The sequence below is a fragment of the Stegostoma tigrinum genome, chromosome 4 (genome assembly GCF_030684315.1).
Source record: "Stegostoma tigrinum isolate sSteTig4 chromosome 4, sSteTig4.hap1, whole genome shotgun sequence".
In the NCBI taxonomy this organism is placed as follows: Eukaryota; Metazoa; Chordata; class Chondrichthyes; order Orectolobiformes; family Stegostomatidae; genus Stegostoma; species Stegostoma tigrinum.
Window position 1 is genome coordinate 26,629,256 of NC_081357.1, and position 23,271 is coordinate 26,652,526.

General features: G+C 43.7%; 1 protein-coding gene across 3 annotated transcripts in view; it reads right to left on the minus strand.

The window, feature by feature from the left end:
* The window catches only part of armc2 (armadillo repeat containing 2), a 169,463-nt gene extending 150,285 nt beyond the window's left edge, over window positions 1–19,178 (minus strand). For 2 of the 3 annotated variants that reach the window (XM_048530320.2, XM_059645236.1), the window contains exons 1-3: window positions 18,995–19,178; window positions 5,469–5,746; window positions 385–457 (exon numbers count right to left, since the gene is read on the minus strand). In XM_048530320.2, coding sequence (XP_048386277.1) covers window positions 385–457; window positions 5,469–5,722 — 327 coding nt within the window. In that variant the 5' untranslated portion in view covers window positions 5,723–5,746; window positions 18,995–19,178. Of the gene's footprint in view, window positions 1–384; window positions 458–1,741; window positions 1,872–5,468; window positions 5,747–18,994 lie in introns of those variants that run through there. The other variant, XM_048530322.1, reaches the window with a different exon arrangement.
* Window positions 19,179–23,271: the final 4,093 nt, after the last annotated feature.

Here is a 23,271-nt window from a genome sequence, read left to right on the forward strand (position 1 = left end):
GTCTGTCTCCATGTTGTATGATTCTGTGACTCTAAATGATTCATTTCAATGTATTTAAGGTGAGGCTCAACAAGCATGTGAGGAAGAAGAGAATAGCAATTATGAAAACAGGTTAAGACGAGGAAAGATGGAAATTGTTAGGAATGCACATCCACATGGACTGGTGGAGGCTTGTGGCCTGTTTCTGCATTGTGGTCCCATGTAATCTTAGCCACTGCCTTTTAGCTTAGTACAAACTGTGGATCCAAATGTGTCAGTACAGCTTTATACTACATTATGCCACTCCATAACTGAATAAAGCCCATATCATTGCTCACATTTATTCCATTTCTACTTTAAAACAATTTGAAGAAAGTTGACATTGCCTTCTTTTGATTTACTTACATGATCCAGAGGGGTGAGACGTGCTCCTGATATGGGTCTTGAGTCACTACCTTCAAAGCTTCGAGAATGGAGACTGCATAAACAAAATATGAGATATATTACTTCAAGAAGTTTGTCTTTATATTGAGCTCCTTTACTGTATTAGGTTTAAAGGCAATGTAAAATACAAGCAAACAAATTGTTTGGAGCAAAAGATCTACATATTACAGTTTTGAGTATTAATCCATGATTACTCATCTATGCGATAGCCAAAACATCCAAAGTAAAGGGAAAACAAATAATGAGAGGAGAATGCTGAAACAGATGTTGTGAGAGAAACGCAGCAGGTCTGACAACATCTGTGCACAGAGAAATAGAACTAAATTTTTTGAGTGCAATATGATTCTCTCTCAGGGCAATTAAGAATCTAAAAACTAACTATTGACAGCAGCTGATTTCTCAAACTGTCAAGGCATCTGTTTCGAGTGCACGAGATAACAAGGTGTAGAGCTGAATGAACACAGCAGGCCAAGCAGCATCAGAGGAGCAGGAAAGCTGAAGTTTGGCCTAGGCCCATCTTCAGAAACGGGGAAGGGTAGGGGATTCTTACAAAGTCCCCACCTCCCTAACCTGTCCTTCCTCCCACCTATCCCCTCCTCCCACCTCAAGCCCCACCCCATCTCCTACCTACTAGCCTCATCCCGCCCTCTTTACCTATCCATCCTCCCTGGACTGACATATCCCCTCCCCAATTCCCCACCTACACTCACCTTTACCAGCTTCACCCCCACCTCTTTGACCTGTCTGTCTCCTCTCCATCTATCTTCTCCTTATCCATCTTCTATCCGCCTCCCCCCTCTCCCTATTTATTTCAGAATCCCCTTCCCCTCCCCCATTTCTGAAGAAGGATCTAGGCCCGAAATGTCAGCTTTCCTGCTCCTCTGATGTTGCTTGGCCTGCTGTGTTCATCCAGCTCTACACCTTCTTATCTCAGATTCTCCAGCATCTGCAGTTCCTACTATCTCTGAAACTGTTTTGAGTGCATATTCATGATAAAGAAAGCACGCAAGATGGTGATGTAGCTACAATCGCCAAATGCTTCCACTACATTGGGTTTAACTGGCTATGGTCGTAAAAGATGTTGAAAATTATAAGAAGCAAGGTGAACTCAACCAACACAATAATGAGTCTCTTTCTGTTAACCAAAAGGAAACTGGCATAGAAAGTCTTAAAAATAAAAGTTATTAAAAGTCATGACGCTAAACATTTCACAACATAACTGACAGATGAAAAACTACACATCATAGATAGTTCTTTAACCAAGGAGCAAAAGGAAGCTGATGACCCTAGCAAGCTCAACGACTGCCCAGCTACTCACCTGCCGACTTCCCTAGTAGACACCTCAAAAAGCATAGAGATGTGATGGGAGTTTGGACCTGTGATACTGTAAACTACTGTTCATGGATTGAAAGAATCAGCAATAACTGTTTCTGAAATAAACTGTTTCCTGAGATGAAAAGGACACGGACAAGCTGTTTTAAAGGAATTAAAAGCAACATGCCAATTAGCAATGGAAAAAGGAGTAAACAAAACTGTTTCCTGGGAGACAGGAAGTGATGTCTGAGATAACGGGAACTGCAGATGCTGGAGAATCCAAGATAACCTAGTGTGAAGCTGGATGATCACAGCAGCCAAGCAGCTTCTTAGGAGCACAAAAGCTGACGTTTTGGGCCAAGACCCTTCATCAGAGAGGGGGATGGGGAGAGGGTTCTGAAATAAATAGGGAGAGAGGGGGAGGCAGACCGAAGATGGACAGAGGAGAAGATAGGTGGAGAGGAGAGTATAGGAGGGCAGGTGGGGAGGGCATAAGTCAGTCCGGGCAGGACAGACAGGTCAAGGAGGCAGGATGACGTTAGTAGGTGGGAAATGGAGGTGCGGCTTGAGGTGGGAGGAAGGGATAGGTGAGAGGAAGAACAGGTTAGGGAGGCGGGGACGAGCTGGGCTGGTTTTGGGATGCTGTGGGGGGGGGAATGAGCTGGGCTGATTTTGGGATGCAGTGGGGGAAGGGGAGATTTTGAAGCTTGTGAAGCCCACATTGATATCATTGGGCTGCAGGGTTCCCAAGCGGAATATGAGTTGCTCTTCCCGCAACCTTCGAGTGGCATCATTGTGGCACTACAGGAGGCCAATGATGGACATGTCCTCTAAGGAATGGGAGGGGGAGTTAAAATGGTTTGCGACTGGGAGGTACAATTGTTTATTGCGAACCAAGTGGAGGTGTTCTACAAAGCGGTCCCCAAATCTCCACTTGGTTCCCCCTATGTAGAGGAATCCACAATGGGTACAGTGGATACAATATACCACATTGGCAGATGTGCAGGTGAACGTCTGCTTAATATGGAAAGTCATCTTGGGGCCTGGGATGGGGGTGAGGGAGGAGGTGTGGGGGCAAGTGTAGCACTTCCTGCGGTTGCAGGGGAAGGTGCCCGGTGTGGTGGGGTTGGAGGGGACCGTGGAGCGGACAAGGGAGTCACAAAGAAAGTGGTCTCTCCGGAAGGCAGACAAGGGTGGGGATGGAAAAATGTCTTGGGTGGTGGGGTCGGATTGTAGATGGTGGAAGTGTCGGAGGATGATGCGTTGTATCCGGAGGTTGGTGGGGTGGTATGTGAGGACGAAGGGGATTCTCTTAGGGAGGCTATTGTGGGGGCGGGGTGTGAGGGATATGTTGCAGGAAATGCGGGAGACACGGTCGATGGCATTCTTGACCACTGCGGGAGGGGAAGTTGCGGTCCTTGAAGAACATGGACATCTGGGATGTGCGGGAGTGGAATGCCTCATCCTGGGAGCAGATGCAGCGGAGGCAAAGGAATTGGGAATAGGGGATGGAATTTTTTCAGGAGGGTGAGTGGGAGGAGGTGTATTCTAGGTAGCTGTGGGAGTCGGTGGGCTTGAAATGGGCATCAGTTTCTAGCTGGTTGCCTGAGATGGAGACAGAGAGGTCCAGGAAGATGAGGGATGTGTTGGAGATGGCCCAGGTGAACTTGAGGTTCGGGTGGAAGGTGTTGGTGAAGTGGATGAACTGTTCAAGCTCCTCTTGGGAGCAAGAGGCGGTGCTGATACAGTCATCAATGTAACGGAGGAAGAGGTGGGGGTTGGGGCCAGTGTAGGTGCAGAAGAGGGACTGTTCCATGTAACCTACAAAGAGGCAGGCATAGCTTTGGCCCATGCGGGTACCCATGGCCACCCCCTTAGTCTGTAGGAAGTAGGAGGAATCGAAAGAGAAGTTGTTGAGGGTGAGGACGAGTTCAGCTAGGCGGATGAGGGTGTCGGTGGAGGGGGACTGGTCGGGCCTGCAGGACAGGAAGAAGCGGAGGGCCTTGAGGCCATCTGCATGAGGAATGCAAGTGTATAGAGACTGGACGTCGATGGTGAAAATGAGGTGTTGGGGACCAGGGAATTGGAAGTTCTGGAAGAGGTGGAGGGCATGGAGGTGATATCTGCTTGGTAACTAGCTCACGTGTGACAAATGGGCCATTAAGGTTGCCTACGGAAAAATTTAAGGGGTTACAGGCTGCGTTTCAAACAGACAGCTAACACTGAATGTAACAAGAAATAGAAAAGCTAGGTTGAGAGCAACTGGCCTTCATTCCTGATAAGGAGGCTAACTAGACTTGGTGACTATAGAACTGTCATAAGTAATGTCAATCAGCAAGATTGAAAATCCTCTAAGAATTCAACTTCAGGATTCTTCAGCAAAATTCTTCAGAACCCTGGAGAACAATAATGCACAAGGATCAAACAATAGACATGCACAGACAGATGCTGTTGGTTGGAATCATTACTAAATTGCACCATTAATCAGGTAATAGATAAGTTGGGTTGAGGCCTAAACTTGTTCGAGGGGGTCTTATTTTGGTTGCTACATGCAATAAAGTTTAAATAATTGTTTCAATATTTGATTGTCTATAAGATTTCTTAATAAGTAGTTAAATTAAATGTAGGTTGTAGTAATTGATGCACAACAGACTTCAGTAAACAAAAAAAACCATGGAAAATCTGTTTTACTCCATTTCCAACATGGTGCACCACATCCTGCTTGTCCAATGACAGCAAACCAAGCCAAAAAAGATTACTAAGTCTTTCTAGAGCTAACTCAACATTTTTCAGTGCCTTTTACAGAACAAGGTCAGCCCATTGCAAGGTGTGAATAAAATTGAAAAGTAGTCATTTTTCACATACCTATTGTAATAATTTGTTTTGTTCTGACAGAGCACGTTTGCATACAAATTGGGTTACATAATAGCTTCCTCAGCTATTGTGAAGCTCTGTTTAACATGAATTCATGGGCAGGTCCCCTGGAATTCCACTTACCATAATTTTACTGTACTTTGTTGCATAGAAGGCAATGGATAATTTGTTTTTTCTTATTTTGTTTTGTTGTGTTTGCTTGTTATTCCTTCAGTTCTCTGCCTGAAGACAAGTCCAAACCATTGCACTGTGATCTCCACCATGAAAGCCATGGATGATCTCAAATGTATCCCAGCCAGAAAAGGATTAAACTCCTTGCTATTGTTACTATTTTAATCCAAACTGGCTGTCCAGCAGACTGAGCTAACCAGTTTTGCAAGATAGATGAGTTGCAGTGGCAATATGCAATTTTACATACATCTTGTAGCCTAGAGCTGTAGATCGTTGGGCAGAGACCACAATTTCATTCCAGCATATGACCGACCACGAATCTTTCCCTCTTTTAGTATCTGCCACTGGCATATATTGGAAGGAATTAAGCTGGTAATCAACTTATTTGGCAGATTTATGGGTGCAGTTTCCTTGGCCAACAAGCTGTCAAGTAGGAGTAAATCTTGAGCTCTGGTTCACAACCAGGGATGCTGTCATGGCATCACAAGACCTCCTTAATTTGTATTGACAGTTAACTCAAAACTTCCAAAATAAAATTTAAATAAAACTGAAACTAATCCCTGACAAATACTCTACTTAACTCCAAAATAATGTTGCCATATAAAATGAACCTATAACTGTAATACACTGAATCTATACCATTATAGGGGTACATGGGAATATTTCCAAATTACTAATGTTGTTACCTGAATGCAGAAGGAGGCCTATTATCAGGTTCACGGGAAGAAGTAGACGCAAAAAGCGTCCTCTGATGATCTTTAGGAGTAAATGGTCTTTGAGTCTTTAAACTTCTCAGTGAAGAACGGGCCTCGCTAATGATCTCAGCACTTGTCTTCGGTTGAGATGGTGAAGATCCAATCACAGTGGTAGCTTTTACTGTCTTTTTAGTCCTTGAATGCATCTTTCCCATAACAGATGAGCAGCTCTGGAAATTCTCCATATGAGAATACGATATAAATAAACACTATTTAAAGAAACATAAAATACCATCAAACTTATTAATCTGTGGAAAATACTGAACGTTTTATATTATCCAAGAGCGCAATTTTCCTGATAAGTCAGCATGCAATAAAATCTTTAAAGCAAACTAGATTTTTTTAAGTGCAGCAACCTATATGACCGAAAGATAGAATTGTAATTATGCCAAGGTCTATAATTTACCCATCAATCATTCTGACTTATTACTGGATAAAAGAATTAAATTTTCACAGGGGTAGTTCATTATTTCTTAAATTAGCATTTCTTACATTTTTCTTTCAGCACTAGAGATCATGGCAAACTGGGACTAGTAAAATTAACATCCATTATATTCAGCTCGTTTTATATTTCTTATAGCTTATTTTACATTTCTTGGCAAAATTGAACTCTCTGGTTGCATGAGCTCTTAGATCTGTAAGTAATAAATGAGCTAACAGCAGTTTCTAGGTAAAGATAGGTTTGAAAATGGCCCCCGAGCAATCAGCACCCTTAGGAGCTCATCACTGCGCATTTCTTTCCCTAGCGACCTTTGCCCTTTCTTCCTCAATTACCTCTCTTATAATGTTTACATTGTCCTCTCTTTATTAGTGTGCACATTAGTCCAAATTACAAGTTAACTATTATCTTAATCTGCCACCTAAAACCATTAGGTTGCATTACTCAGTGTGCATGGAATATTACCCCAAATTTGACTTTCAAGTTCCTAGACATCTCTGGATATTAAGACTACACTCTGCACTGTGCTACATCATAGTTGTGACTCAGCTGCTGCATCTATGATCTACTTAAAATTTTAAAGTAACTTTCTGTTCAGACAAGGCAGCAACCTCAAACCTCATTGTACCTTGCTGAGTCTTTGACTGGTTTACTGGCAGCTACTGTCCACTCCTGATTGAAGATTGATTCTCTTTTCTGAGCCAAAGTACATTTCACCACCATTTCTAGTTCTTAGATTGACTTTAATTCCAGCTTTCTTTCTGCAACAATTTCAGCACAACAATTGTTAAAAAAAAATTCTTTTATAGGATGTGTGATGCTGGGAAAGCTAACATTTGTTACCCATCCCTAATTAACCTTTAACTAAGTGGCTTCTAATTCAATGCAGAGGACAATTAAGAGTCAACGACATTCTATGGATCGGAAGTCACATGCAGACCAAACCAGATAAGGTTGACAGTTAGCGAGTTTTGAGAAGATTTGTAGCTCAGGTTGAGGTTCTGGATGTGAGTTTGCTCACTGAGCTGGAAGGTTAGTTTCCATCGGTGGCTCACTGGTGATGTTACCTAGAATGGTGATGAAACGTCTGAAAACCTTCCAGCTCAGCGAGCAAACTCACAACCAAAGGTTGACAGTTTTTTTTACTTAAAAGATATTAGTGAACCCAATTTCTTTTTCTGACAACTAATGATAGCTTCAGTAATGGTGAATTAATTCTGAAACTATTTTCAATTCTACATTTCATGAATTGACTCCACCAGCTGACATAGTAGGAATTGGGGCTGTGATCCCAGAGCACTGGCCTAACCTTTGGATTACTATTCCTGCATCCTCATTCATAAATTTTACCATATTCATTCGTGCAAACTCCACTTCTGTACACTATAAACAGCATTTGAAATTTAATCTCCGTCTTGTGTCCGAACTTTATCCCAATATGGGGCCTTTCTCTTTTGCTTTGCATTCTTTACTATTGTCCCTTTTCTATTCTCCAGTCTACATGGACATCAGCAAGGTGTGTGACAAAGCTTCGCATGGTAGACTGGTTAGCAAGGTTAGATCACATGGAATTCATGGAGAGCTAGCCATTTGAATACAAAATTGGCTTGAAGGTTGGACACGGAGGGTGGTGCTCCAGGCTTATTTTTCGGACTGGAGGCCTATGGCCTGCAACATAAGGATGGGTGCTGGATCCACTGCTTTTTGTCATTTATATAAATAATTTGTATGTGAATTTCAGTGCAAAGGTTAGTAAGCTTGCAGATGACATCAAAATTGGTGGTGTTGTGGACAGTGAGGAAAATTATTTCAGAGTACCAAGGGACTTTGATCACTACCGAGGAGTGGCAGAAGGAGGTTAATTTGGATAATGTGTGCTGTTGAGTTTTGGAAAGGCAAATCAGAGCAGGACTTATACACTTAAAGTAGGATCTTGGGAGAGTTAAGAAACAAGGAGACCTTGGGTTGCAGGCTCATAATTCCTTGAAGATGGAACTGCGAGTAGACAGATTAGAGAAGAAGGCGCTTAGCATACTTGCCTTTATTGGTCAGTGCATTGAGTATAAGAGTTGGGATGTCATGCTGCAGCTATACAGGACATTGGGGGTTAGGCTATTTTTGGAATACTTCATTCAATTCTGGTCTCCCTGTTTTAGGAAAGGGTACAGAAAAGAATTACAAAAATGTTGTTAGGGTTGGAGGATTTGAGCTAATAGGGAGATGCTAAATAGGCTGGGGCTATTTTCCCTGGAGAATCAGAGGCTATTGGTGTGACCTTATAGAGGTTTATAAAAATCATAAAGGGCATAGATAGGCTGAATAGTCGAGGTCTTTTTCTCAGGGTAGGGAGTCGAAAACTAAAGGGCATAGGTTTAAGGTGAGAAGGAAAGATATAAAAGGGGCCTAAGGGGCAAGTCGTTCCATACAGACAGAGGTCAGGAAAGGAATGAGCTGCTACAGGAAATGGAGGCTGTTATAATTACAATATTTAAAAGGCATCTGGGTACATGAATAGGAGGAGTTTAGGGGGTATGGGCCAAGTCTAGAAAATGGGACTAGAGTAATTTAAAATATCTGATCGCATGGATAAGTTGGGCCAAAGGATCTGTTTCCATGTTGCACAGCTCTATCACTCTATAAATGTATACTAAAAATTGCTAATACACAACCAGCAGCAGGACAGTTGATAATTCCTTGTCTGTGTGCAATTTGGATTTTTATAAAAGTTGTTCCAGAATCTATCACCTTTGAACTACTGCAGTCTTTGGGAGTAGAATACCGACAATGTTGATAAGAAGGAAGTTCTGCAATATTGACCCAGTGACAATGGAGGAATATGATATAATTCCAAATTAGTGTATGACTCTGAAGAAAATTCACAAAAGGTGTTGTTTCTATGCATCTGTTACTTTTTGCCAGCTAATAGAATTCCTGGGTTTGAAAGGTGCTGTTGGATGAAACTTGGTGAGTTACCGCAGTGTACTTGTCGACAGTACTCACTGCTGCCACAGTACATTGGAAATTAAGATAGTGGATGTTGAAAGTAGTGAATGTTGAACATAATGCTGACAAAGCAGGCTAGATGGTGTCAAGTTTAAGAGTATTGTTACAGCTGCTCTTTTCCAGCAAGTGGGGAATATTCAAACATATTCCTGACGTGTTTTGTACGGGAGCAGAGACAGACTTTAGGGAGCCTCGAAGGGAGTTACTAACTGCAGAATTCCTAGCTTCTAACTTGCGCTTGAAGCCACAGTATTTATACAACTCATTTAGTTCAGTTTCTGGTCAATGGTAACCCCCATGATATTGATAGTGGGATTCAGAGGGTGATCTGTAGCTTCTCTTATTGGATATGGTCATTGCCCGGCACTTGTGTGACATGAATGTTATTTGCCACATAGCCACCCAAGCCCATGCCCAAAATTTTATCCTGGTCTTGCTGTAAATGCACTTGGATTGCTTCAGTCCCTGAAGTGTCATGAATAATGCTGAACTTCGTGCAATTACAAATAAGCATCAGCATTTTTAACTTTACGATGGAAAGAAGGGCATCAAAGTACGCAATGAAACAGTTTCTAACCTCTTTCAGTTCTGAAAAAAGAGCCATACATCTGTTGTATCAGAGATAATGGGAACTGCAGATGCTGGAGAGTCCAAGATAATAAAATGTGAGGCTGGATGAACACAGCAGGCCAAGCAGCATCCCAGGAGCACAAAAGCTGACGCTTCGGGCCTAGACCCTTCATCAGATGAAGGGTCTAGGCCCGAAGCGTCGGTTTTTGTGCTCCTGGGATGCTGCTTGGCCTGCTGTGTTCATCCAGCCTCACATTTTATTACCATACATCTGTTTCTTTTTTCACAGATACTGCCAGTTCTGCTGAGTTTGTCCAGCATTTTCTGTGTTTGTTTTCAAGCATTTGCAGGATTTTCCTTTTTTCTTTTGTAATGATGAGCTGAGGATAGGGATGTTGGTGAAGCCTCCACCTCCTGTTAGGTGTTTGATTGTGCCAGAACGACAGACCTTAGGTCTGATCCATTGGTTGGGAGTTTGCTTACCCTTGTCAATTGCACCGGACTTCGTTGTTTAGCTTGAAAGTGGTCCTGTGTCAGGAGTCTGAAGTCACATGCAGACCAGACCAACACATTAGCGAATCAGCTGGGTTCATACAATAACCAACAGTGGTTAAATGATTGCCATTAGCTTAGCTTTTAATAACAGATTTCATTGCATTCAAATTTTGCCATCTGCAATGGTAGGTTTTGAACCATTAATTGGACTACTAATCCACTGACAATACCACTATGCCTTTACTTCTAATTTGTTTGTTTGTCCACTTTGTTTCCCATTCTCTCTCCTGGACCAGTAATACCCCACCATCATGCATTCTTTCATTTCTCCTCTGGGGTAATTAGTTCTATAAATCTCTACCCCAACCCTACAACATTTCTCTATCTTCCTACAGTGCTGCTAACTTGCCAGGCCCATCTTCCTTTGGATGTCTACATATTCTTTTTCTGTGCTTTCCTTTGCATAGTTCCTTGCAAGCAGCAACACCCACAACCCACCTTACCTTCCCAAGCTCTTAGCCCACAACGAAGCTGATCGTGACAATCTCCTTACTAACAAACACATTCATTCCCATGTTAAACTTGTGGATTTGGCTAACAGCTCAGCTTTCGCCACTTCTCTCTATCTCCAGAATGGGAGAGGTTGATCGACTGAATGGTCTGACCTTCCATTCTACCAATATCCACAATGTGAATCTTGTGGCAAATTTGAAAGACAACAACAATTACTGGCCACACCAATGACATAGAGCTTCAAGAAGTGAAACAGGGATCATATGAAGTAGGAACAGAAGTAGGTAATTTAACTCATTGAATCTGCTCCATCACTGAGATCATAAGTGATATGATAATCCTCAACTTCAATTTCCCGCCTTGACCTCATAACCATTGATTTTCTTAATGAAGCCTTGAACAGCCTTAATGGTCCAGTCTTAACAGCCCACTGGGATAAAGAATTCTACAGTTTCACAACCCTGAGAGCAGAAATTTCTCCTCAGCTCTGGCTTTAATTAACTAACAGACCCCCTACTGAGATTATAACCTTTGCTTCTAGACTCCCCTTCAAGGGGTAACTGCCTCTCCACGTCTACGTTGTCAAGCTGCTTAGAACTTCATATTTTTCAATTATATCTCCCTTCATTCTACTAAACACCAATAAATACAAGCCCAACCCACTTAACCTTTCCTTCCAAGGACAGCCCTTTATACCCACCCTGGTGAATAGTCTTTGGATTATCTCCAATGTCAGTATTTCTTTCCTTAGATAAAGGAGACCAAAACTGTTCACAATATTCTAAGTATAGTCTGACTACTGCCTTGTAGCCAGAGCTTTAGCAAGTCCTCCCTATTTTGATATGAAGGCCAACAGGCCATTTGTCTTCCCTATTATCTATTAAGCTTCTTCCTGTCAAAATGCGTAGCCTCACATTTTCCCACATTATATTTCAACTGCTAAGTTTTGCACCAACTTAACTCATCTATATCTTCCTGTAGACTCTTTACATCATCCTTACTACATGCCTTCTCAATAATTGTGTCATCTACAAACTTACTTTAAATAATTGTGGCCTCATCACTGATTCCTGTGGCACTTCACTAGTTACAGGTTGCCATCCTTAAAATGTCCCCTCATCTCAACTCTGTGTTCTACTAGTTTGCTAATCTTCTATCCATGCCAGTACACCACGCCCAATACCGTATCTTACCTTATCAAGTAGCCTTACGCGCGGCACTTTATCAAACACCTTTGGAAATCTATGTATTTTCTGTACTGGTTCTCCTACATCTATCCTACATGTTACCTTTCAAAGAACTGGCAAGCATTTCTTGGGCATTATTTTCCCCTCATGAACCTTTGCAGACTTTACTGGATTATATTTTATATTTTCCCAATTACAAACATTATTGGGAAATGGTTAACTGGGCTACAGTCACCCTTTTTTTTTCCTCTGTCTCCCTCCCTTTTTAAATATTCTGTTACATTGACAGTTGTCCAATCCTCTGGGACTTTACAGAATCTTATGATTCTTGGTAGACTACTACATTAAATCAATTCTCTCTTCAATGAGTTTCTTTAAATCTTAGGATGCAACCCATCAGATCCAGTGGATTTATTGGCTTTTAGCTCCTTTACTTTCCTAGTACATTTCCTCTAGTGATACGTGCGACATTTATTTCCTCCCTTACTTTAGCCCTTTGATTTTCCAGTATATTTAAAATGTTGTTAGTGTCCTCTCTCATGAGAACAGCTGCAAGATATTTGTTCAACTTCAACGCCATTTCCTGGTTCTCTTTCCCCAGCCCTGTTGTCCAAGACCCTATGTTCACACACACCTCTCAGTTTTTTTTTAATGTTTAAAGAAACTCTTTAATGCTTGTCTTGTATTACTTGCTAGTTTGCCTTCATAGTCTACTTCCTACTTTATCCGTTATCTCTTGCTGGCTTTTAAAATTTTTTTAATCTTCTGGTTTGTCATCCACTTGCACAGGTATGTTTTATCTTTCAAATTGATACTATCCTTATATTCTTTGATTAACCACCGTCAGTTTATGCACTGCCTAGAATTCTTCTTCCTCATTGGGATATATATTTATAGAGAATTGTGAATTATTTTCTTTAGTTGAAGGAATTCTCAGAGCAAGAAAAAGATATATCAGGAACACTGGTATGACTGATGGCAAATTACTTATTAAAGGGTCAACCTTTTAACCAGAGACTGAGTCCTCATATTCTAATACTTCGGTCAGGGCAAGCAATTTTGGAATCTTATCAAGCCTTTCAGAACCTTGTATATTTTAATAAGGTCAGCTTGCATGTTTCTAAATTCTACAGAGTATATCCAATTTTACTCAACTCATGATAGGTTAACTCTTTGACCCTAGGTACAAATCTTGCAACCTTTTGTTTTATTCTTTCATGGGATTTGACAGTCAGTGGCATGGTCAACATTTGCTGTCCGTCCCAACAGTTTCCCCCAGAATTTGATGATCGGCTATCTTCTTGAGCCACTGCACTCACGTGGTGTTGCTACACTGACAGCACAGTTCAGCAGGTAATTCCAAGATTCTAACCCAACAACAGTAAATGAATGGCAATATAATTTCGAGTTGGGACGATATATGGCTTAGAAAATAGGAACATAGAAAATAAGAATAGCAGTAGGCCATTCAGATCTTCAGGCCTCCTCTACCAATCAATATGATCATGGTTGATCATCCAACTCAGCATGCTGTTCCCACTTTCTCTTGTGCCCTTTGACCCCTTTAGCCGTGGAAACTATAACTCTTAGAGGGCAAATAGGAGAGCTTTCATGTAGTGGTGTTCTTACATGTGTTCTGTGCTTATCTAGGCGATAGATGTTGTGAGTTTGAAAGATATATCAAGTATCCTTGATGAGTTGCCAGAGTCCATCTCATATATGGTTGTACACCGTACGTTTGTGATGGAAGGATGCCAATCTTCTTAGAGTATGCCATCACACTCCTGACTTGTGCCTTCTGGGGAGTTAGGTGGTGAACTCATTGCAAAAGAATGCCCAACCTCCAAAGTGCTCTTGCAGCCACAGTGTTTGCCACCCTCCACTCTACTACTGCCTCCAAGGCAAGCATATCCTGTCTTAAATATGGAGTCCAAAACTGTACTCCAGATACAATTTCATCATAGCCCTATAAATTGTAGCAAGATGTTTTATTCTTCCACTCCAATTCTCTTGCAAGCCAATATGACATTTGCCTTCCTAATTGGTGTGTGAATACACACAAACATCTCTGAATGTCAACATTTAAATATCTTGCACTTTGTTACTAAAGTAACTATGCTCACACTTAGCCACATAAATCTGCAACCATATTTTCCAATTTACTTAACTATCCTTACGTCTTTACATTATCTGAGGTCATCCTCACAGCTTTCATTCCTTTACATCATGATAGCTGCTTCATTACATCAATCCCATATGGACCCTGGAAATATTTTAATTAAAGCAAAATGACATTAAGTAGTAACTAGGTACATTGCCTACTTGTTGACTGTTCTGCGTGAAGCACTACAAATTAGTATCAAATGTTGATTAAGGAAAATCCCAAGGCATTTTATACATACATAAGGGACAGAAAGGGAGCTAGAGAAAGGGCAGAGATAATGGGAACTGCAGATGCTGGAGATTCCAAGATAATAAAATGTGAGGCTGGATGAACACAGCAGGCCAAGCAGCATTGCTCCTGAGATGCTGCTTGGCCTGCTGTGTTCATCCAGCCTCACATTTTATTATCTAGAGAAAGGGCAGGCCCACTTAAGGGCACAAGAGAGAATTTGTGTGTGGAGCCAGAGGAAGTAGGTGAGGTCTTTGATTGATTGACTGATTTATTGTTGCATGTACCAAAGTACAGTGAAAAGGTTTGTTTATGAGCAGCACAGACAGATCATAGTCAGCAAGGATGAACAGATCAAAAAAACTTAGACATTGGCATTCAGGTTGCATTGCACGTGGTGTGTGCTAGGCGAGATCAACATTAGTGTGATCAGCATTATTTGAGGCTAAACAGTCCATTCACCAGTCTAATAACAGCTGGAAAGAAGCAGTTCCTGAACCTGTCAGTGAGTGTATTCAGGCTTCTGCCCGATGGAAGAGATTGTAGGAGATCATTACTAGGGTGTGATGGGTCTTTGATGATGTCGGCAGCCTTTCCACAGCAGCGAGCCATGTAAATAGAGCCCATGGATGGAACATTAGTTTCCGTGATGGTTTGGGCTGTGCACATCACCTTCTGTAGTTTCTTACTGTCCAGGGCAGAACAGTTACCAGGCCGTTGTGCGCCTGGACAGTATGTTTTCAATGGTGTATCTGTCGAACCTGGTGAGGATCCTTATGGACACACCAAATTTCCTGAGCCACCTGAGGAAGAAGAGACGTGGTGTGCCTTCTTGACTGTCACATTTACATGGGAAGTCCAGTAAAGTTTGCATCAAATACTTTATATTGTCTTTCTCCTTTGTGAATATCATAGTGAATGTTGAGTTTCATTAGGGATATGTTGATATTCTTGGGTATGTCAATACAAAAAAATGATATAATCCGACATTTTCCTAATTACCATCAGTTCTGAGGAAGGGTCACCAGACCGAAACATTAACTCTGATTTTCTCTTCACAGATACTGCCAGACATGCTGAATTTTTCTAGCAACTTCTGTTTTTGTTCCAAAAAATAAGTTGTTTTGAAAAGGATTAAGGTAGACACATCCCAAGGACCTGATGGGATCGATCCCAGAATGCTACAGAGGCAGGTGAGGAAATTGCTGGGGCCCTGTATGAATTCTTTGTATCCTTTTTAGTCACAGGAGAAGTCCCAGAGGATTGGAGAATAGCCAATGTTGCTCCTTTGTTTAAGAAGGGCTACATAGGTAATCCAAGAAATTGCAAACTGATGAGCCTTATGTCAGTGGAAGGGAAATTATTGGACAAGATTCTTAGGGATATGGTTTACACACATTTTGTGTGGGAAAGGTTGTATATGAAATACTTGATCGCATTTTTTGAGAAAATGACAGAATGAATGATGAGGACACAGCAGTAGATGGTTTCTATACGGACTTTAGTAAGGTCTTTGACAAGGGTACTCATGGCAGGCTGATACAAAAAGTGAAGTCACATGGGATCTGCAGTGAGATGGTAAAGTGAATACAGAACTGGCTTACTCACTGAAGACAGAATGTAGCAGTGGAAGAGTGTTTTCTAGAGTGGGGATCTGTAACCAGTGGTGATTCCCAGGAATCAGTGCTCGGAGCCCTGCTGTTTTCAATATAAATATAAATGATTTGGAGGAGAATATAGGTGGCCTGATTAGTAAATTTGCAGATGACACAAAAATTGGGGAGGCTGAGAATAGTCAGGAGGATTGGCAGGGGATACAGCAGGGTATAGATAGGCTAGAGACTTGGGTGGAGAATTGGTTCATCGAGTTTAATCCAAACAAATGTGAGGGAGATCTCATGTAAGAGGGAAGTATACAAAAAATGGTAGAACCCTTAGCAGCATCAACATATAGAGGAATTTAAGCATTCACGTCCACAGTTCCCTGAAAGAGGCAACACAAGTGGATAAGATGGCCTAGAAGGCATATAATGTTCTCGTCTTCATTGCTTGGGGCATTGAATACAAAAATTGGCAAGTCATGCTGCAGCTGTACAGAACTTTAGTTAAGCCACATTATGTAAAGCTCTGGTCACTACACCATAGAAGATGTGCAGACTTTGGAAAGGGTACAGAAACAGTTTACCAAGATGTTGCCCAGTTGGAAGGGTATTAGCTATGAGGAGAAATTGAACAAAATTGGTTTGTTTTCACTTGAATGTCAAAGGACAAAGGGCAACCTGATAGAAACAATAAAAACTTCGATTATGCTTCCAGACTGAGACAGTGGTGGAGTGGGATGCTTCAGCTGGAGCTCGTCCACTCCACCCAATCTTTTTCTCTTCTTCTATCCCATCATCCGCTCGACTCCTGGCCTCAGCACAGACAGGATGAGGGGTGCTCTCAGCTGGTGTGGCAGCCTCCTGTCACTGTCTCTCTGCTTGGCATAGCCACTTCCCCACCCCCATGGCTACCTCCTGGTGTGGGATCCTCCCCACCTGACATGCCGGTCTCCCAGCCAGGCATGACCTCAGCATGGACTCCTGGTCTTGAGGTGATTCCAAAACGATCTCGAGGTGAAACCCGGCATGGACTAAAGGCAAGGTGCCAGTGTGGTTGAGGTTGGAAAACAGTTCTGTACTTTTTTTCAGCAATGCTGGCCTTTTTAATTTCTCTGTTTCCTAAGATCTTGTAACTGAAGAAGGTGGACCTAGGCACCTTTGTACCTAAGATGATGCTGGAAGTGGGGACTTTTAAACTTTTCTCTGTACTCATTTGGGTACACGTGACAATAAAGCTAACTATATTTAATTCAAATTATGAGAGGCATCGATGGAATGGATATTTAAATTCTTTTACCCAAGGTGGGAATGTCAATTAGTCAGGGTCATAAGTTTAAGGCAAAAGTTGGTAAGTTTAAAAGGAACAAATACAGAAATTGCTGGAAAAACTCAGCAAGTGTGGCAGCAATTTTGGAGAGAAATCAGAAATCAATTGGGTTCAGTGACCCTTCTTCAGAATAGAATATTTCTGATTTCCAGCATTTACAGTTCTTTAAATATTTTTCACTTTAGTTTAAAGATGTGAGAAGGGGGTTTGTTGCAGAGGGGGTGGTAAGTGCACTGTGGAGGCACATACAATTGCAATGTTTAAAAGGTATCTTGACACATACGAACAGGCAGGAAATAGCAGGTATATATAGTGTACAGGCATTTTTTTTTCAGTTTAGATAGACATCTTGTTTGGCTGTATGGCCTGTTGCTGTCCTGCACTGTTCTTTCTCAGTACAATTTTACTCAGTTTGGGGAAATAGAGCCGAGAGGCTACAAATCATACTTTATTCTTCATCTTTTTTGTCAACTCTTGTATTCGGTATACAAAATACTTGCATTAATTTAATGAGTAACCATCGATGGAAGAGTTAAGAAAGTTTATTAAAACATCACCGATAAAAGGTTAGCAGTGTTTCACTTCAATTAAATTTTGAAATCTAGGGGAGCAATGGAGAAACTTTGTATTAGCCAGACATAATAAACATGCCATTCAATACAGATGCCATTGGAACCAGATTATCCCCAACGGGCTACAGTCCACATTCAGGCCTTCCCAGTTTGACCCAACCTTGACAATGTCTACATTCAGAACATTATCTGACCCCACTACCAAAGACATGTTTCCCTCCCCACCCTTATCTGCTTTCAGGAGGGACCACTCTCTCCGTGACTCCCTTGTCCACTCGACACTCCCCTCCAGCCCTACCTGACCCAGCACTTTCCCTGTAACTGCAGGAAGTGCTACACCTCCCACCTCTGCACATCCAAATTCCAAGAAGACTTTCCTCATCAAGCAGATGTTCATCGGCTTATGTGGTATACTGCATCCACTGTTCCCGTTGTGCCCTCCTCTACAATCGGTGAAACCAAGTGGTGCTTGGGGACTGCTTTGTGGAACACCTATGCTTGGTTCGCACTCAACAACTGCAACTCCCAGTCACAAACCATTTCAACTCTCCCTCCCATTCCTCAGATGACATTTCTATTCTGGGCCTCCTGCAGTGCCACAACAATGCTACCCGAAGGTTGCAGGAACAGCAACTCATATTCTGCTTGGGAACCCTGCAGCCCAATGGTATATCAATGTGGATTTCACAAGCTTCAAAATCTGCCCTCCCCCTACCACATCCCAAAACCAGCCCAGCTCGTCCCCACCTCCCTAACTGTCCTTCCTCCCACTTATCCCCTCTTCCCCCACACCCACCTCCCACTTCCTAACCTCATTCCGCCCCTTAACCTGTACGTCTTTCCTGGACTGACCAATCCTCTCCCTAACTCACCACCTACACTCACTTTACTGGCTCCATCCCCACCTCTTTGACCGGTCTGCCTCCTCTCCTCTATCCACCTCCCCTCTCTCCCTATTTATTTCAGAACCCCCTCCCCATTTCTGACGAACGGTCTAGGCCCGAAACATCAGCCTTCCGGCTCCTCTGATGCTGCTGGGCCTGCTGTGCTCATCCAGCTCTACAACTTATTGTCTCTTACGCCACTTCCTATTCGTTGCCACGACAACCACTGTTTATCTCCCAGGGTGCACGGTGCCCTCGTTTCCATAGTGACCACATGTAGCCGGCAAGCACAGAAAAATGGCGAGAAAGTCACCATCAAGTCAGCCTCTCCACTCCTGACAGACATCGACATCGCAGACTAACGGATTCTAATATTCCCGAAGTGATCGCCGACAGCGGAAAATCCTCATTCCCTGCTCTTTCCACACTCAGAGCGCCTCCCCCATACCCATACCCATCCCCAAACGAACTTACTCAATTTGCGCTTCAGAGTTTCTGGGAATCTGAAACTTCCGATGTTCGAATCTGGAAGTTTGGCATCGAGCCCGGGGTTTGCAGTTGAATCGGCTGTGTGATAAATAATACTATATATTATATGTACTATAGAAATGGCTGGTGTTGAGTTTTCTTGCTCTAACTGTCACGCGGCGAACGTTCGGGTGTTCGACAACACGCATGCGCGGCCGTGTCCGGTGATGTCACTAACTCGTGTGTGGATGGTCACATGACTGATGTGATTAGCTGCTCCTGTGGTTGTCTTTGCCACTTTGAAAAATTTTGGAGATGGATGACTGCAGTCCAAACATGAGCTATGCTTTCTCGGTAGACGTTTTGAGTGACTCCAGCATTTTTTGATTTCACTGTAACAAATCCTCATGAGTGCTCAAGGTTGAGGGATTCTGTGCCATGTGTACAGACAAACTATTTCCTGTGGAGAAGTGGGGGAAGTTGTGACTTCAAAATTAGATGTGAACCATTCAACAGTGAAATCAAGGGAGTTTTTTTATTTACTTTTGCTGTAATAAGAGGCGCAAACTGGATTATTTTCCACTAGAAGGCCAAAGATTATTGGAATACTTGGAGCTTTCGAAGGTCAGATTCATAAATGTTATGAATTGGTTGGATACCAAAGGATTTGGAGCAGAGTTAATAAGTTGAGGTCATTTACAGATCTGCCGTGATCTAAGTACCAAACTATTGTTTAGTTAACTCTGTTAGTGGAACTACTTTTGGTACTGATAGCAATTAATGGTTAAAATAATCTTCCAAGGCAAGTATCTTAAGACTTTTATTCACAAATACTTCCATGGTCTTTGTTATCACTACTTCCCATTCACAGTCTTGTCAATAAATCTTTTCTCAATATAGATTATTTCTGCATTTTTCTTTGAAGTTTCATGTTCATAATTTCATAAAATATAGGGGTAGAATTGGGCCAAATGGCCCATTGAAATCTGCTCCATCACTCAACTATGGCTAATGCATTCCTCACGCCCATTTTCCTGCCTTCTCCCCCTAACCCTACAAACCATTCCCAATTCAAAATCTGTCTAACTCCGCCTCAAATTTACTCACTGTCCCAGCTTCCACGGCACTTTGGGGCAGCAATTTCCATGGATTCGTAACGCTTTGGGAGAAGTAGTTTCTCTTTAATTCTGTTTTAAACTTGCTACCCCTTATCCTAAGACTATGACCTCTCGTCCTAGAATGCCCCACAAGAGGAAGCATCTGCTGCATATCTTTTTTTAATAGATGTACATTTTATCATCCCAAATACCTCAATTTGACTTCTCCTCATTCTTCTAAATTCCAGACGGTATAGGCCTAAACTGTTCAGTCTCTCTGCATATAACAAATCTATCATCTCTGGGATGAATCTAGTGAACTTCCTCTGAACTGGCTCCAATGCCACCACATCCTTCCTCACATAAGGGGACCAAAACTGTGTACAATACTCCAGGTGCAGTCTCACCAATGCCTTGTATAGTTGCAATAATACCAGTGAGTTTTGAGAAGATTTGTTGCTCAGGTTGAGTTTCTGGATGTGAGTTTTCTCGCTGAGCTGGAAGGTTAGTTTTCAGACGTTTCGTCACATATTTTTTCAAATAAAAAAAAACTTTATTCATGGAATGTACAAAAAAAATGAAACATTTATACACCTACCCAGTCATGCAAGTCGCTCCGGGTTACCCAGAGGGTACATACACCAACTAAAGACAAAAACAAAACAAAGAAGGAAAAGAAACAAAGCAAAGAAAATACCCCGGCAGTCGTCACCCCGCACAGTCCTCACTGGCCCCCTGACCAGTTGGGGAAGGTGTCAGCTGTGCCCAGTTACCAGATAGGGCCCTTTTTTCTATTCTGGACGAGGGGTTTCATACCGTGGTCTTTCCCCACCGCACCTTGGCGGCGGCTGCCCCAAGCTTCAGCGCGTCCCTCAGCACATAGTCCTGGACCTTGGAGTACGCCAGTCTGCAACGCTCGGTTGGGGTCAGTTCTTTCAGCTGGCAGACCAGCAAGTTGCAGGCAGACCAAAGAGCGTCTTTCACCGCATTGATAGTCCTCCAGACGCAGTTGATGTTGGTCTCGGAGTGCGTCCCCGGAAACAGCCCGTAGAGCACGGAGTCCCATGTCACGGAGCTGCTCAGGACGAACCTCGACAAATACCACTGCATCCCCCTCCAGACCTCCTGCGCATAGGCACACTCCAGAAGGAGGTGATCGACAGTCTCGTCCCCCCCGCAGCCGCCTCAAGGGCAGCGTGCGGTGGCGCAGAGATTCCGGGCATGCATAAAGGATCTCACTGGCAGAGCCCCTCTTACCGCCAGCCAAGCAATGTCCTTGTGCTTGTTTGAAAGTTCTGGCGATGAGGCATTCTGCCAAACGACTTTGGCAGTCTGCGTGGGGAACCACACGACGGGATCCACCCTCTCCTTTTCCCGAAGGGTCTCGAGGATACTACGTGCTGACCACTGGCTAACGGCCTTGTGGTCAAAGGTGTTTCCCTTCAAAAATTTCTCCACGAAGGACAGGTGGTATGGGACAGTCCAACTTCTCAGAGCGTTCCGCGGCAACGAGGCCAGGCCCATCCTTCGCAACACCGGGGACAGGTAGAACCTCAGTAAGTAGTGACACTTGGTGTTTGCGTACTGAGGATCTACGCACAGCTTGATGCAGCCGCACACAAAGGTAGCGAGGGTGGTGTTTGGTACGCCCTTTCCCAGGTCTTTGTACATGGTGTCCCTGCGGACCTGGTCCATCCTCGACCCCCAAATGAAGTGGAAGATGGCCCGGGTGACTGCAGCGGCGCAGGTCCAGGGAATAGGCCAGGCCTGCGCCACATACAACAGTACCGAAAGCCCCTCGCACCTGACAACCAGGTTCTTACCCGCGATGTAGAGGGACCGGAGCGTCCACCTGCCCAGTTTCTGCTTCAGTTTGGTGATACGTTCCTCCCAAGTCTTAGTGCACGCCCCATCTCCACCGAACCAAACACCCAGCACCTTCAGGCAGCCTGTCCTGACGGTGAAGGGGATGAAGGAGCGGTCGTCCCAGTTCCCGAAGAACACGGCCTCACTCTTACCCCTATTGACTTTGGCACCCGAGGCCAGTTCAAACTGGCTGCAGATGTCCAACAGCCTACTCACCGACCGACGATTGGTGCAGAAGACGGCGACATTGTCCATGTACAGGGAGGTCTTGACATGAAGGCCTCCGCTGCCTGGGATAGTCACGCCCTTCAGGCTCACGTCCTTCCTGATGGAGGCGGCAAAGGGCTCCACACAGCACACGAACAAGGCAGGAGAGAGCGGGCAGCCCTGCCTGACTCCAGATCTGACGGGAAAACTGTCCAATTCCCACCCATTGATCGAGACTGCGCTAATGATGTTGGTGTAGAGCAGCCGGATCCAATTGCGGATGCCCTCCCCGAACCCCAATTTGGAGAGGACGCCCCTCATGTATGCATGAGAGACCCTGTCGAAGGCCTTCTCCTGGTCCAGGCTGACGAGACAGGTGTCCACCCGCCTGTCCTGCACGTAGGCGATCGTATCCCTGATGAGCGCGAGGCTCTCAGCGATCTTCCTGCCCGGCACAGCACAGGTTTGGTCAGGGTGAATCACTGACTCCAGGACAGACCTGATCCGGTTGGCTATGACCTTGGCCAGGATTTTGTAGTCCACGTTCAATAGTGAAATGGGACACCAATTCTTAATTTCTTCCCTCTCCCCTTTCCTCTTGTAAATGAGGGTGTTGATGCCCTTCCTCATGAACTTGCACATTTCCCCTGCCCGAAGCGCACTATCGTACACCTCCAACAGGTCCTGGCCGACCAGGTCCCACAGAGCGGAATACAGCTCGACCGGTAAGCCGTCACTCCCGGGAGTCTTATTCCTCTCCAAGGACTTGAGGGCTCTGGTCAGCTCATCCAGGGATATCGGCCGGACCAGCCACTCTCTCGCATCGTCGTCTAAGACCTCCATGATAGATGACAGGAATGAGTCGGAGGCCATGCTGTCCGTGGGCTTTGCGTCGTACAGTCCGGCATAGAAGGATCTGCTGATCCTCAAAATGTCGGGCCAAGACGACGTCACCAAGCCGTCGTCCTCCTTCAGTCGGCTAAGCACAGAGCTCTCTTTGTGCACCTTCTGAAAGAAGAAACGCGAGCACGTCTCATCCTACTCCACGGAGCGGACCCTGGACCGGAAGATTATCCTGGAGGCCTCCGCGGCGAAGAGCAAGGCTTGCTGCCC